Source organism: Brassica oleracea, chromosome C7, assembly GCF_000695525.1.
Source record: "Brassica oleracea var. oleracea cultivar TO1000 chromosome C7, BOL, whole genome shotgun sequence".
Classification (NCBI taxonomy): domain Eukaryota; kingdom Viridiplantae; phylum Streptophyta; class Magnoliopsida; order Brassicales; family Brassicaceae; genus Brassica; species Brassica oleracea.
The window spans coordinates 32,963,059-32,977,564 of record NC_027754.1 but is presented as its reverse complement, the minus strand read 5'-3'; the positions used below and the strand labels follow the sequence as shown (position 1 = coordinate 32,977,564).

The window sequence follows — 14,506 nt, the reverse complement described above, 5'->3', positions numbered from 1 at the left end:
CTAAGAGAGGAATAAAGCAGTTGTCAGGAGTGAGGAGTTAAAGATGGAACATTATCTCGTGAAATCAAACTTTCCCTAATAGTATATTTGATTCCCAAATTGTTTTAACTTTTAATTTATTTCTACGATGCAGATTCACGACATTTTTGTTAGCTATTCTTCTCGTCGCTCTTAATTTACTGTTTACAATTGCAAGGTAGGTGAGTTTAAAAATGGACAAAAGAAACAACGGATGGATGCGTAGTTTATGTTCATATTACGAATGGGTCATGTTCATATTCAAATACTACGAAGTAGTTTAATTGCGTAGCAAAAAAAAAGTAGTTTAATTGAACAAAAGACCAACTTAGTATGGGGTGAAAATAAAAATAACTTTTTTTTGGCAAAAAACATCGAATCACATTTTAGAAAAATACATTGTTATATTTTTGATAGAGATAACATGAATCGGATTTTTGGAACAACGTAAAATTAATTTTCTTGTAGAAAAATATAAATCAGATAATCATAGTTTCTTGTAGAAAAACTTTGTTTTTTTTTGGAAAAACGTAAATCATAGTTTTTTGTTAGAAAAGATAAAATCACTTTAAAAAAAAAGAAGGTGAAATCATACTTCTTATAGAAAAACACAAATCATATAATGTTTGAGATCTCTTAATGTATTTTTCTCCACAGATTTATTCCCAACTTGGATCACATAACATTTTAGATTTATAATATATGTGCGTGTGAACACGGCTGATAATAACGCGAAAGAGTTTAAAACAATGAATCATTCAAAATGATGATAAACTTCCAAATGATAGTTAATACAGTAGGATACTACTACTAGTACCCACAAAAAGTAATAAATAGTACGATATATAACCATAAAAGAAACGATTTAATTTTGTTATTGTTGAGTAGAAAGGAACTTAGGAAAGAAGCAAAATGGTGTAACGTACCATAATTTGAAGCACACCCATGCTCTCTCTCTCTATGTAGTATAGATTACGTGTCTTTCATTCCCCCCCAAACAACAAAAACCCTTCCAAACCTATTCGAATTCCCATTTCCATCATTCTCTAAAATCTTTCTCCTCGTAAATTCACCACAAAACCTCCCCTTCTTATCCTAAATCCTCCTCCTTATCAACACCCACATTCTCTTTAAAGTTATCGCCTTTTCGTGTTTTTTCATTGTTTTGGGTCCCTGAAAACTTGAATCTTCCGTTGATCTCTGATTGTGTTTGATAGGGAAAGATTCGATTTTTCGGAGACAATGACGTGTTGCTCGTGTTTTGGTCCGAGGAGAAGACACGACGTGACGAAGAATCCAAATCTCATCAAAGGCTTTTCCGATCACAATTCCAGACCTGACCAACCTTCTGGTCTCATCTCACTTTTCCTTTTTTTTTTTTTCCATTCATGCTTGAAATTCATCGGAATCTAGTTGAATCGAATCAAAAAGTCTCTTCCTTTTTCTTCTGAATAGAGATCATTAGAGAAGATCGGTTTGTTTTGTTATTAATTAGTCTGTGTCACATGTAAAGGTTTATGCTTTATAGATCAAAGTCTCTCTCTTTATACTTGATGATGATGACAGTGTAACATGTTGCATGTGATGTGACACAGACTGATCTTATTGTGTTTTGTTTGTTTGCTTCTTCTGTAGCTAATAATCCAGCAAGAGCTTCACAGGATTCTGAAACACAGCAAGATCCTAGCAAGCCAACTCAATGTTTCACATACCGAGAACTCGCCACCGCTACTAACAACTTCAGGCTCGAATCTATGATCGGACGTGGCGGTTTCGGTTCTGTTTACAAAGGAATGTTAGAAACTACTCCTGGACAGGTTACTCTCAAATCATCTACAGTTTGTGATTTAAAAAAAAAAACCGTTTTATGTCTGATTTGTTTTTTATTTGGTCTTAAAAAGTTGAAGAATGTGGCTGTTAAGATGCTTGATACAACTGGTCATCAAGGAGACAAAGAGTTTCTTGTGGAGGTCTTAATGCTCTCCCTCTTGCGTCACGAGCACCTCGTGACTTTGTTCGGTTACTGCGCTGAAGGAGACCAAAGACTCCTCGTTTATGAATACATGCCTTTTGGATCCGTAGAAGATCATATCCACGGTAAAGCGAAGAACTATACTCTTATTCATTAAAGTATTAATAAATCTTGAATACTGTTTTTTTTTTTGTTATGGTCAGGTTACGGATCTGAAGAAGAGGTTTTAGATTTGAGCACAAGGATGCAGATAGCGTTAGGATCAGCCAAAGGGTTAGCGTATCTTCACAACGTGGCTCAACCTCCTGTGATCTACAGAGACTTGAAAACCGCAAACATATTGCTGGACCACGGATACAAAGCCAAGCTCTCTGACTTTGGGCTGGCCAAGTTTGGTCCGAGTGGTGACATGTCTCATGTCTCCACTAGAGTGATGGGAACTCACGGGTATTGCGCGCCGGAGTACGCCAGCACGGGGAAGCTGACGATGAAATCTGATATCTATAGCTTTGGAGTTGTGATGTTGGAGCTTATCACTGGACGCAAACCTATTGGGGACGCATGCATGGGTGCAAAACGTTTGCTTGTGAACTGGGTAATGAATGCTCTCTGAATCTTATTGTACTTTTAAGCAGAAAAAAACATAGAGATTGTTTTTTATGATGATTGTTTTTTTTTTATGACAGGCACTGCCGTTGTTCAGGGACCAAGAGATAAGAAAGATTGCAGATCCGATGTTGTCAATACAAGGCCATCATTACTTGGAAGAAGCTGTGGAAAGAGCACTTGTGTTGGCGTACATGTGTTTGAGAGAAGATGCAAACGCTAGGCCAACGGTCAAGGAAGTGGTGGAGGCTTTAGATAACATAGTTAAGTTCATAGAGCGGAAGAAGAAGAAGAAGAAAGAGAGCAATATTGGATATGGAAGAGGAGTGGAGTTGGAGAAGAAAGCTGCAGTGGCGGTGAGCTCACCGAATGAGACGACGAGGATGTTGAGTGTAAACGAAATAGAAGTAGAAGTAGAAGAAGAAGATGAAGATTTGGAGAGGGAAAGAGCTGTTGCTGATGCTAAGAACTGGGCTGAGACTATGAGAGCGTTGAGGAGACAGAGCAATGAGCCGCCAAAGCAGACAACTCCTTAGTCCTCTGTTTATGTTAGGAACTGGTCATAGTGATTCATCCCGAAATGAAATATGGAGAATGATTATAAAAATGGGGAACTAAAGAGATTAATACAGAGAAATCTCACATTTTGCATTGGTTGAAATGTGGAGATATCATTTAAACTTTTTTAATGTGTTTTTAGTTAAAAATATAATTATTTAGATCACATGGTTTTATATGAAATTATTTAAAATCCTAAAATCTAAAATCTTTTTGAAAATCAAATTATTTCAAATCTTTGTAAATACAATACTGAATATGCACCATTAGTCTTTTAGTTTGTGTTTTATTACAAAACTTGATTAAATTATAAAATCTTATAATAATGGGAGATAATGTTACTTGTGTATAATTCAAGATTGCAAGGGCTCAAAAACTAGACAAATATTGTATGTAATATGTGTTGTAGAGAAGGTGAGTCCATCATTCATAATCCATCTGCCTACGAGATGGCATAGCTGCATAACTGGCATATATTGGCTGTCATCATTTTTTACTTTCCACCTTTTTCTCTCGAGATTTAAAAGATAAAATCATTTTTATTCTTTTAACTTTCATAATCACTACATCGAACAAAAGGTATTCTTTGTACAAACCAATGGTGCAAAGACACGTCAGATAATATTTAGGCTGTCAAAATAAATAAAGACAGAGTAAAGCGACGGTGACAGTATCTAACAGTCGCACCGTTACGCACCATTAGAATTAGTGGAAGAAGAAGAAGAAGAAAAAAAAAACCTTCTATTTTCGCTGGCTTACTATTGCCCTTGTCGTCTTACTTCGCCGGAATCTGAAGATTCCATTCGCCGGAGACTATCATTATATTCTTCTTCTTGTTCTTGTTACTTTGAGGAGAAAAACGGTGCTGAAGCTCAGAGCTCTTGGTGAAGAAGAAAAATAGAAAATTGAGGGTTGAGGAGATGTATGTAGTGCCTCCGCCTGAATCCGGTTCGGGATCCGACCGTGATTTAAGGGTTTACCAAACTTGGAAAGGCAGCAATGTTAGTTCTCTTTTTTTTCTAAATTTTCTCATCCTTATGGTTTCTGCTTGTTCTTGAGTTGCTGCTACTCTGCTTAATAATCACTCTTCCCTGTGGATTATTAATTTCAACCAAATTCAAAATTTTGAACTTTGTTTATTGTAATGATCCTAGGTTTTTGATGTTGTTTTCATTTGGTTTCCCTTGGTGGTAATAAGCTTTAGAATTGGTGATTACCCTTTGGATGGTTTTAATCTAACACTTATGACTTTTTTCTAATATGATTGCAAAATAGCTCAATGATTAAGCTAAACAGGTTTGGAATTCGAAATTGTACTAGCTTATGCCTATTTATAGTTTTTTTTTTTTAAATTGAATATCCCTTCCCTTTTGCTTCACAACGCTGGCTAAAGACTCTCAATAATTGGTGAATGTCATTTTCAATATTGTTAATGATACCATAAACTTGTTATTCTCTTGTAGATATTAAACACTACTACTAGTGGTTCATCACTCACTGCTGGCATGTTTTTCGACTTGATTCTTTGGACGTACACATTGGTTTCTCTTACTTTAATTTTTTTTTTTCTCCTGTTTTTTTGCAGATATTCTTTCTTCAGGGGAGATTTGTATTCGGGCCAGACGTAAGATCACTGGCCCTGACAATATGTCTCATTGCTGTTCCCGTTACTATTTTCTGCATCTTTGTCGCGAGGAAGCTAATGGATGACTTCTCTGATAGCTGGGGACTATCTATAGTAGCTGTTGCCGTCGTCTTCACCATTTATGTAAGTATTAGTTTTTCTTCACTTTGTGTCTGCGCATATGTATGTTCTAATGACCGAGGCAATGGTCTCATTTCGTTTTGTATCCACAGGATTTAATTCTTCTGCTGGTTACATCCGGAAAAGATCCAGGAATCATCCCGAGAAACGCTCATCCTCCAGAGCCTGAAGCACTCGATGGCAACATGGATGCAGGAGCTGGCCAGACTCCTCAGCTGCGGCTGCCTCGCATTAAGGAAGTAGAGGTTAATGGAATCACATTTAAGGTCAAGTACTGTGACACTTGCATGCTCTATAGACCGCCTCGCTGTTCCCATTGCTCGATTTGTAACAACTGCGTTGGAAAGTTTGACCATCACTGCCCTTGGGTAGGCCAATGTATCGGTCTGGTAAGTTACAGTCTAACTTAAAGTGTCTTTTAAACTATTTTCATAAACTATCATCTCATATTCTCATGGTTGTTGCAGAGGAACTACAGATTCTTCTTCATGTTTGTCTTCTCCACGACCCTTCTCTGTATATATGTTCATGCCTTCTGCTGGGTGTATATAAGGAAGATCACTGACTCAGAGCATACAACTATTTGGAAGGCAATGCTCAAAACTCCTGCCTCCATTGTATTGATAATCTACACATTCATATCGATGTGGTTTGTTGGTGGCTTAACAGCTTTCCATCTGTATCTCATCAGCACAAACCAGGTAACATTGCTACCAATCCAATCCCATCCTCATCCTTCTTTTTATGAATCATCTGGTTTTTTCACTTTGTCCTTTGCAGACTACATATGAGAATTTCAGATACAGATATGATAGGCGAAGCAACCCACACAACAAGGGAGTGGTTAACAACTTCAAAGAAACGTTTTGTTCTGCAATACCTCCTTCAAAGAATGACTTTAGAGCCTTGGTCCATCGTGAACCTCCATTGCCTCCTAGATCTGTAGCAGGTGGGTTTATGAGTCCAAACATGGGTAAAGCCAACGATGATATTGAGATGGGAAGGAAAGCTGTTTGGGCAGACATGGGTCCTGCAATGTCAGAGCATGGTACTAACAATGAACGGTTGCATGTTAAGGATGGTGAGTTAGGCGAGCTATCTCCTGAAGTTAGGACAACAGTTGATGAACAGAGCGATAGGCCTGGTGTGCATCCGAGGCGCTCGAGCTGGGGAAGGAAAAGCGGGAGCTGGGATATGTCGCCAGAAGTTATGGCCTTAGCAGGCAGAGTAGGAGGAGAACAAAACCAGAACCGTGGAGGAAGCAGCAGTGGAAGTGGTCTAGTGACTGAGAACCGGCATTCATAGTCAGATACACGGTTTAGCAAGGAAGGAAGACAGAACAGAGTCCCCAAGTTGGGTATGTTGAATACAGGTTTAGTGGGAATCTGAATGGTGTTTTTTTCTTTCTCAAATGCATTTTTTTCATTTGGATTATTCAGCTTAAAATCAGTTTATTCAAAGCTTATGGAGGAAAAGAAGCTCCTAATGTGGAAAGTGTTTGTGTTGGCTTTGTTGTGGTAAGCAAAAAAGGTTGGATTGGTGTGTTGTTTTACTTGTTTGTATGAGTGAGCTTCTTCTGTATTTTTAGACTCTGTTTTTTTCTTAGCTGTGTTCACTTCAAACATTTAACCAGAGATGTGTTTTGAACTAAAAACAAAAATAAATAGAGAAAAAGGTTTCTCTGTTATCATGAAGAAGCCGACACTGAAGTATCCAAGACATGTGGACCAGAAGACAGATAGTTTTTATAATTGTTCATTGGAGGGTTATCAAAGTTTTAGAGAGAAAAAGTAAACCCACCTGCTTAGGTTTATAGATCATAGTATTGTCCAAATACAATAGACTAACCAAATCACTTGATAAACAATTCTTTTCTTCTTTGGTGGTGAAACCTATCTTGTAATGAATGGTTTTTGGTACGAAACAATTTGAAAGATACCAACTTTGCCAAAAAACGAAGGTTTTTTATTCTTAAATTCTCTTTTTTTTAGTTAAGAGAATTCAAGGGATAAGAATCTCCATGAATGTTGTGTTCGGTAATAGAAAGAAAAAAATGATTTTTGACTTTTTATCCCTAGGATGCAATCTACCTTTTAGCTTCTTTTTTTCATCCTCAACTATTATTACTTTAACGTATGCTCCGGTTTCTTCAACAACATGGGTTGTGGTGTTTCAAGGCCAGAGACATCTGAAGGAGGAACCATAGGTAAAGATCAAGAATTGCCTACACACAAATAGGTTACATGAACTGGTAGTCACAAACTGGGACATTCTCTCTGTGGTGAATACATTTTTTGTGTAGACCAGATTCCTTGCGACTTAAAACTATATAAGAATATCCAGTTCGAGGGATTGGATTGCAACATCTTGGAAACCGGTTAACATATATGTTGATCCTCTCACATAAATCAGAGATCTTCGATCAGAATTTTTTTTGACCATACCCATTATATCAGCCATACTATAAGTCAACATCCTTACACACAGTACAACATCTCATGAGGCAGTATTTATCACACACACACAATGTAATAGCAACAAGAAACTCAAAAGGAAAATAAGCATTACCAGGTCCAAGGGTGATGCAATCTCCGAAGAAAGGCGTTTGACTGAAGTGAGATATCCATGAATTTTCTCGGAGATTAAACCACACACGTCAGTAATATTTGCCTCCAACAGCTCAGGTGTATTTTCAATCAGACAAGAGTCATCTTCTGCAAACCCTTGAAGGTACAAATATTTCAAAGAAGGAAAATTTATCACATAAGCCAACTGATATTCATCATTGCTAGTAATAAGTGTTAGACTCTGCAAGGATGGTACAGCAATAGTAATCTGAGACAAACCGGAAATGGGACGTCTACAAGGACATTAGGACCGAGTTTCAAGGTCTCTAGTGTCCCACATTTGTACAAGCTTGTAGGAAACCTATACGGCTCATTACAAGAGTAAGCTTGGAGTTTCAACTCACGCACACCAAGTCCAAACGCAATCCCCAGCAGTACTCCAATATCCAGAGTGGAGCGATATTCAAAGTGGATTTCGAGATGCAAACTCTGAAGAACCGGAGCCTGATGTGAAAGCAAATAGCTACAGACATTATCTGAAAACCTCTTGAGATCTCTGGTGCCATGGTAACAAAACTTGAGATTCGGCGTCATCTTACATAGATACCGCCATCGTTTAGACAAAACACTAGTGGCTACGGCATCTTTTGTCGTCGGGAGTAAAGACAAGATCTGCAGAAGCAGAGCGTCCGGCAGCTCACTGATCCTGTCTCTGTTATTCAAACTTGGACTAGGCAAAATTCAAACAACAAAAGGAGTCACGATGAGTTGGTTCGGAGCTAAAATCTACAGAACGGTTCATACGAAGAAGCACACATACCATTGTTTCATGTCAAATTGGCAGAGAAAAGCTGACATTAGGGTTCAAAGGCGGAGACGGTGGCCGAATTGGTCTGTGATCATTCACTAGCGTGTTTTACAAGTTAAACCAGTTCAAACCGGATAAAAAATTGAACCATCTTTAAAAAAAATATTTTTGAATTCGAAAATATTTTTGAAACTATTTAATTTTTTTTTAATATTTGTTTTCTATTTTCTAAAAAATTTAAACTCCAGTCCCAAAATCTCACCATTTAACTATAAACAATAAATCTATATTAGTTAATCTTATAGATATAAATGTATATTTTCTTTTTTTTTATGCAACATTCAGATCATTGGAAGCTATATTTGTGAAAAAAAAATTATTGTTATCATAGGGTATATGTATTTTTCATATATATATATATATAAATAGAAATTTCTATATTTATGAAATTTGTACGGTTTCCTCTTTTATGAAACATTCGGTCATTGGAAGCTATATTTTTAAAAAAAAAGAAATTTATTGTTGTCCTAGGGTATTTGTATTTCTCATATATATATATATAATTTTCTAAAATATTTAAGTTAAGTTATTTGTATATATTATGTTAAAAATGAAATTTATTGTTGAGGTAATCGAAAAGAAATTTTTATGAATGACCCTTTCTAGAGATGCTCTTGGCATTCGAACTAATACAAACTGGTCTTTGGAATACCATTCAGACTAGTACACATTTCCCTTTGTTCTTACTCAAAATATATTTTTAATAAGAAACTTAAAATTAAAATTAAACTACCAAAACTATACCTTTTAACTTTTATAAACCCTAAGTCTAGATTAATTCATCGTAGAGATATAAATGTATGTTTATCCTTTTAATAGAACATCTTGGTCATTTTAATCTCTGTAGACTATATTTGTGATAAAAATATTTTTTAGAGGTACCTTAGAGAATTTTTCAAATCTAAATGGGCAAATCTCCAAAATAGCACCTTTCTAAGTTTATATCACAAAAATAGCACATTTCTAAGTTTATATCACAAAAATAGCACCCTAAAATTTAAACCCTAAACCCTAAACTCTAAACCCTAAACCCTAAAATTTAAACCCTAAACCCTAAACTCTAAACCCTAAACCCTAAAATTTAAACCCTAAACCCTAAACTCTAAACCCTAAACCCTAAAATTTAAACCCTAAACCCTAAACTCTAAACCCTAAACCCTAAAATTTAAACCCTAAACCCTAAACTCTAAACCCTAAACCCTAAAATTTAAACCCTAAACCCTAAACTCTAAACCCTAAACCCTAAAATTTAAACCCTAAACCCTAAACTCTAAACCCTAAACCCTAAACCCTAAATCCTAAACCCCACCCGTTAACTCTAAACCCTAAGTTTGTGACTTTTGATAAAACATTAAGTGCTATTTTTGTGATTTTTGACCTTGAGTACTAGTTTGGGAACAAAAAATTGATTTAGTGCTATTTTTGTCTTTTTCTCGATCTAAATCATAAATTTAGATTAATTACATGTATGTATATGTTTAAATCTATTTTGTCATTATTTTTCTTTTTTACTATTTTGTGGTAAGTTTTTCTAAACGACTAGAAAGTATTTAATAAATTTTAAATTAATTACATGTATGTATATGTTTAAATTGTCATAATTCTTTTTGTGTCATCTAAGTTATTTACACCGCTAATAACTAAATGTTTAAATCAGACATCTTTGTTCAGAAATTTTGAAGGCCACTCTGTTTATCACCATACTTAACAAACATAATACATGTTCTCCCAATTCCCATTCATCAAATCGTTTTCTGAAGCTATTTATTCTTTCAAATGCAAGAAGCTACTGCTAAATAAAAACGAATCATAAAACTAAAAGTTGAAACTAAAAGTTAACAAAACTTAAGTTCATAACGGTTAAAACATAGCGTCGTACCATAACTCAACATCTGAAAACCCTTATAGATTGAGTAACGTAGTACGTTTGTAGGACTCCGATGTGACATCAGTTTATTTGAAAACAAGCTGGCATGAGTTCGAAGCCCATACCACACTCTCCAGTTCCTTTAACCTCTCGAGTCTCTTCTCCAGGTGAATGTCTAATCTGGAGAAAGTTGCCGTTTCCAAACGACTTGCATTCCTTAGGATGTATTGAGCAACCTTTCTCTCATCTTCTACTTCCCCGTTGTAGTGATTCCAGACTAAAGTCTCGATACGGTTCACCAGACATTCAGGAACATATTTCGGTTGACTCCATTTCTTATGGGGGTGATCTCGCTTCCTAAACCATTCCTAAACCCAACGAGGAAGAGACACAGTGTGTATATATCATTAAAACCCCGAAACTGATCAATATGAAATTTTTACGAAAGATGGAACCTTGTAAATAATGCTTACACCAATGAGCTTGAGGACTTGCAAATTAGGAGAACTATGGAGCATGAGCATCAATAGATTCCACCTCTCTGGTGCATATATATGTAGCTCCAAATACACCAGCTGCTTGAAGATTCTATCAGTGGGAAACTTAGTCTACACATAGAAGAGGTAGTGTTTTAGTACACAAACAATTAAACAATAACAAGAAACTCAAATGAAATTGCAAAATAATCATTACTAGGTCCAATGGTGATAAAATATCCAAAGAAAGGCGTTTGACTGAAGTGAGAGATCCATGAATGTTCGCATAGATTACATCACACACATCAGTAATATGTGCCTCCACCAGCTCAGGCATATTCTCAATCAGAAGAGAAGATTCCTCATCTATTAACCCTTTAAGGTTCAGATATTTCAAAGAAGGAGCATTTATCACATAGGACGAAAAATACGCATATTCCTCATCGGCAGCAATAAGTGTTAGACACTGCAAGGATGGCACATCAATAGTGAAATTTTCCACATCAGGATGCAAATACATCATAACCTCCAGATTTTCAAGACTAGAACAGCCAGATAAAAGGTTAACAACAGATCCAGCGTCATTGTAGCTCACTGCGTTAAGGCGTAGAGTTCTAAGGGCCTTGAGACAAACCGGAAATGGGACGTCTACAAGTACATTGTGACCGAGTTTCAAGGTCTCTAGTGTTCCAGTCCCACAGTTGTACAAGCTTGTAGGAAACCTATACGGCTCATCAGAAGAGTAAACTTCGAGTTCCAACTCACGCACATGGCGTCCAAACGCTATCCCCAGCAGTACTCCGACATCAATAGTGGAATCATTTTTTAAAATCATTTTGAGATGCAAACTCTGAAGAACAGGAGCCTGATGTGAAAGCAAACACCTACAGACATTATCTGAAAATCTCACGAGACCTTTGGTGCCATGGTAACAAAACCTGAGATTCGGCGTCATCTTACAAAGAAACCGCCATCGTTTCGACAAGACACTAGTGGCTACGGCATCTTTTGTCGGAATTAAAGACAAGATCTGTAGAAGCAGAGCGTCCGGCAGCTCACTGATCCTGTCTCCATTACTCAAAGTATGACTAGGCAAAATTCAAACAACAAAAGGAGTCACGAGTTGGTTCGGAGCTTAAGGATTAGGAAAAACTACAGAACGTCTTATACAAAGAAGAAACTTTACCATCGTTTCGTCGCCGAGTAGCTAGAGAAAAGCTCGGCTGACATTAGGGTTTCAAAAGCGGAGACGGAGGCAGAATTTGTCTAAGATGATTCATTGGCGTGTTTTATAAGTTAAAACCAGTACTAAACAAAATTGAAAATCCTTCGGTTCGGTCTTGTATTTCGAGAAACCGTGACTATTCATGTAACCCGGTTATTGAGTTTACTTAACTCTTTGGAGTTTACATATTTAACAGAAGATATACCCTCTAATATAGCAATAAAACAACATTTTTTTTCAAAAAATAGCATACAAGAGATTTTTTTTATTATAAAAAATAACACTTACTATAAATTAACATTTACTATAAATTAACATAATTTTTATATTTTAATTTAAGGTTTAGTGACAGACCGTTTAGTGACTAGAATTTGTTGACAAAAAAGTGACTAAAGTTTAGAGTTTAATATTTCAAGGGTTGGAATTAGAGTAAAGTTTAGGATTTGTAGTAATTTAATTATTTTATCAATTAATAAATACTCTAGGATTTTTTTAATGATAAAATTTTATAATGTGCTATTTTGTAGATTTGTTCTATTTAATATCTAATCTTATTAAATTATTTGGATGACTCCCAAGAAACAATTACTCTTACTTGTCAAAATAAGACAATTATTAATTTGGCTTTAATCTTACTCCTTCATCTAATTTCAGAAATAAAAAATTCATGGCTAGTTTCACTAAGATAAATTATGAATTTGGTTTTAGTGGAAGCAGATGTTGATTCTTGACATTTGCAAGATATTCTTTTGAGATTTGAGTATAAAAAAATTATGCTCTTCAATTTCATACAGTGTTTTCATATCCAGCCCGAATACGCGATCATAAACTTAATGATTCGTATATAGTTCACTTTAGATTTAATGAAAGACTAGTTACTTAAAAATCCGATAAAACTCAATTAAAACTCAACCCTCCCCCAATTAACATGTGATCTCATATAAATTGACCTTGTTGAAATACTCAAAAGTTTAATAATATTTTAAAATTTATTTAATTAAATTTATCATAATTTTTTTAATATTGCTTAAAATAAACTAAAATATTTGTTCGCGTTTTTCTAAATTTAAATTTTGGCTCTGTCTTTTGAAGAAAATAGTAATATAGAAAATTTATTGACATGCCATTGTTAATTTATTTTCATTGTTGTTAATCTATTACAAATTTTAGATGAACATTAGTTTAAAAGTTATATTATATTATTATTTACTATCTTAATGTTTACCCAAAATTTTAATTTGGTATTAAAAATTAATCAAATAATTTTTATTTATGGTGATTTAAATTGAAACTAAAGTTAAACATAATTTTATTTTGTAAATAAAACAAGAATTTTTGATATTATTTATTTTTCAATGGTTAATAATATTATTAACTAGATTAATCCTTATTACTCTGTCTCAGGTTGGGGTCTAACCCACAGAGTGCTGAGTGTGTTAATGCAGAAGTGGTTACTAAAAGGGAGACGCTGACCATAGCAGAAATATTCGACTACATCAAGCAGGGATCTACTAAGGTACACCTAGGTCTACAGATTTCTTAATCATTGATCCAAAGCTGAGTCTTATATAGTTTTGCGTTCCAGGAGGCTTTTTTTGAGTGCAAAGCTACGATTGATGATGTGGTCTATGGCTCAACCTGGTATTACATATCATGCAGTGGGTGCCATACTAAAGCTACGAAAGGCCCAACTTCGTTGATGTGTTCAAAATGTGGGAAAGTCAACATAGATGGAGAAGCACAGTACTTAGCTTTACTCTATCCCAGTACTCAGTCACGCTTTGAATAGTATTAGCTTCTAATTTTTTTCATGACAGGTACCGTGCACAGATATCTGTCTATGACAACAGTGAGCAAGCTGTTTTTGTACTGCTTGGTCATGCTGGTTATGAGTTGACTGGGAAGCATGCAGCTGAATTAGCCAGCAGCTATTTTGAGGTAAATTTCATCATTCGGTGCTATCAGTGTTAGTATTCTCAGTATTGGTCCTCGAGTTTCAATTGAACGTTTGTGAACGTGACTACCAGGCTAATGGAAACCAAGGAGTTACACGAGAGGTGCATGTCCCGGAAGCTTTAATCAGCACGATCGGCCAGAAACATAACTTTTGTGTGAAAGTTACAAAGCACAACTTAGATGGGAAGTCTCGATCTTTAACTGTGACCAAGATTCTCCCTCTGGCTACTCCACCAGTTACAGAATCTTCGGAAGGAAACCAGAACCCTGCAGCTGCGGAGGAAACATTTGAGACTGGAACCAGCGTGTGTGAAGCTTCCAATATCAGTGTGGATTCTGCAGAGGGGAGTAAGAGAAGTTGTGGCGTTGATTGATTACGCGTTTAAGCACACACCAATTAACCTAATGTGCCAACAATACCACAATCGAATGGTATGTCATTGTAGCATTTTAGGATCGAATCCACAGAGAACTAGAGACTTATAACACCAAGAATACACAAACCTTCCTAATCTAAGCAAACAAGAAGATAGATGATTTGTAACAAACTAATATCCTAGAAATATAAACAAGGTGATCTCAAATCCAATCAAGAAATAAGTGCAAGAATTCAATCAAATACTAAGGA

At 35.6% G+C, this 14,506-nt stretch overlaps 4 protein-coding genes across 5 annotated transcripts; 2 read left to right on the top strand and 2 right to left on the bottom strand.

Annotated features, from left to right (window-relative positions):
* The first annotated feature begins 893 nt into the window (after positions 1-893).
* On the top strand, positions 894-3,224 carry LOC106304265 (serine/threonine-protein kinase CDG1). Its single transcript, XM_013740675.1, has 5 exons — positions 894-1,369; positions 1,654-1,835; positions 1,920-2,115; positions 2,194-2,585; positions 2,677-3,224. Exons 1-5 carry the CDS (start codon positions 1,261-1,263, stop codon positions 3,130-3,132), a joined length of 1,335 nt encoding a protein of 444 aa, XP_013596129.1. The 5' UTR covers positions 894-1,260; the 3' UTR covers positions 3,133-3,224.
* Positions 3,225-4,074: 850 nt separating this feature from the next.
* On the top strand, positions 4,075-6,524 carry LOC106307116 (probable protein S-acyltransferase 7). Its single transcript, XM_013743989.1, has 5 exons — positions 4,075-4,155; positions 4,740-4,922; positions 5,012-5,308; positions 5,387-5,620; positions 5,700-6,524. The coding sequence occupies exons 1-5, from the start codon at positions 4,075-4,077 to the stop codon at positions 6,222-6,224; spliced, it is 1,320 nt and encodes a 439-aa protein (XP_013599443.1). The 3' UTR covers positions 6,225-6,524.
* Positions 6,525-7,294: 770 nt separating this feature from the next.
* On the bottom strand, positions 7,295-8,371 carry LOC106307118 (F-box/FBD/LRR-repeat protein At3g26920-like). Of its 2 annotated transcripts, XM_013743990.1 has the most exons (3): positions 8,307-8,366; positions 7,766-8,216; positions 7,322-7,642 (listed from the first exon to the last, which is right to left on the bottom strand). In XM_013743990.1, exons 1-3 carry the CDS (start codon positions 8,342-8,344, stop codon positions 7,616-7,618), a joined length of 516 nt encoding a protein of 171 aa, XP_013599444.1. In that variant the 5' UTR covers positions 8,345-8,366; the 3' UTR covers positions 7,322-7,615. The 2 variants fall into 2 exon arrangements, with proteins under 2 accessions (XP_013599445.1, XP_013599444.1); XM_013743991.1 differs by having other exon boundaries at positions 7,295-8,216; positions 8,307-8,371.
* Positions 8,372-10,171: 1,800 nt separating this feature from the next.
* LOC106303124 (F-box/FBD/LRR-repeat protein At3g26920-like) lies at positions 10,172-11,652 on the bottom strand. The gene is made up of 3 exons (XM_013739473.1): positions 10,915-11,652; positions 10,695-10,829; positions 10,172-10,589 (listed from the first exon to the last, which is right to left on the bottom strand). Exons 1-3 carry the CDS (start codon positions 11,650-11,652, stop codon positions 10,308-10,310), a joined length of 1,155 nt encoding a protein of 384 aa, XP_013594927.1. The 3' UTR covers positions 10,172-10,307.
* Between the last annotated feature and the right edge of the window lie 2,854 nt (positions 11,653-14,506).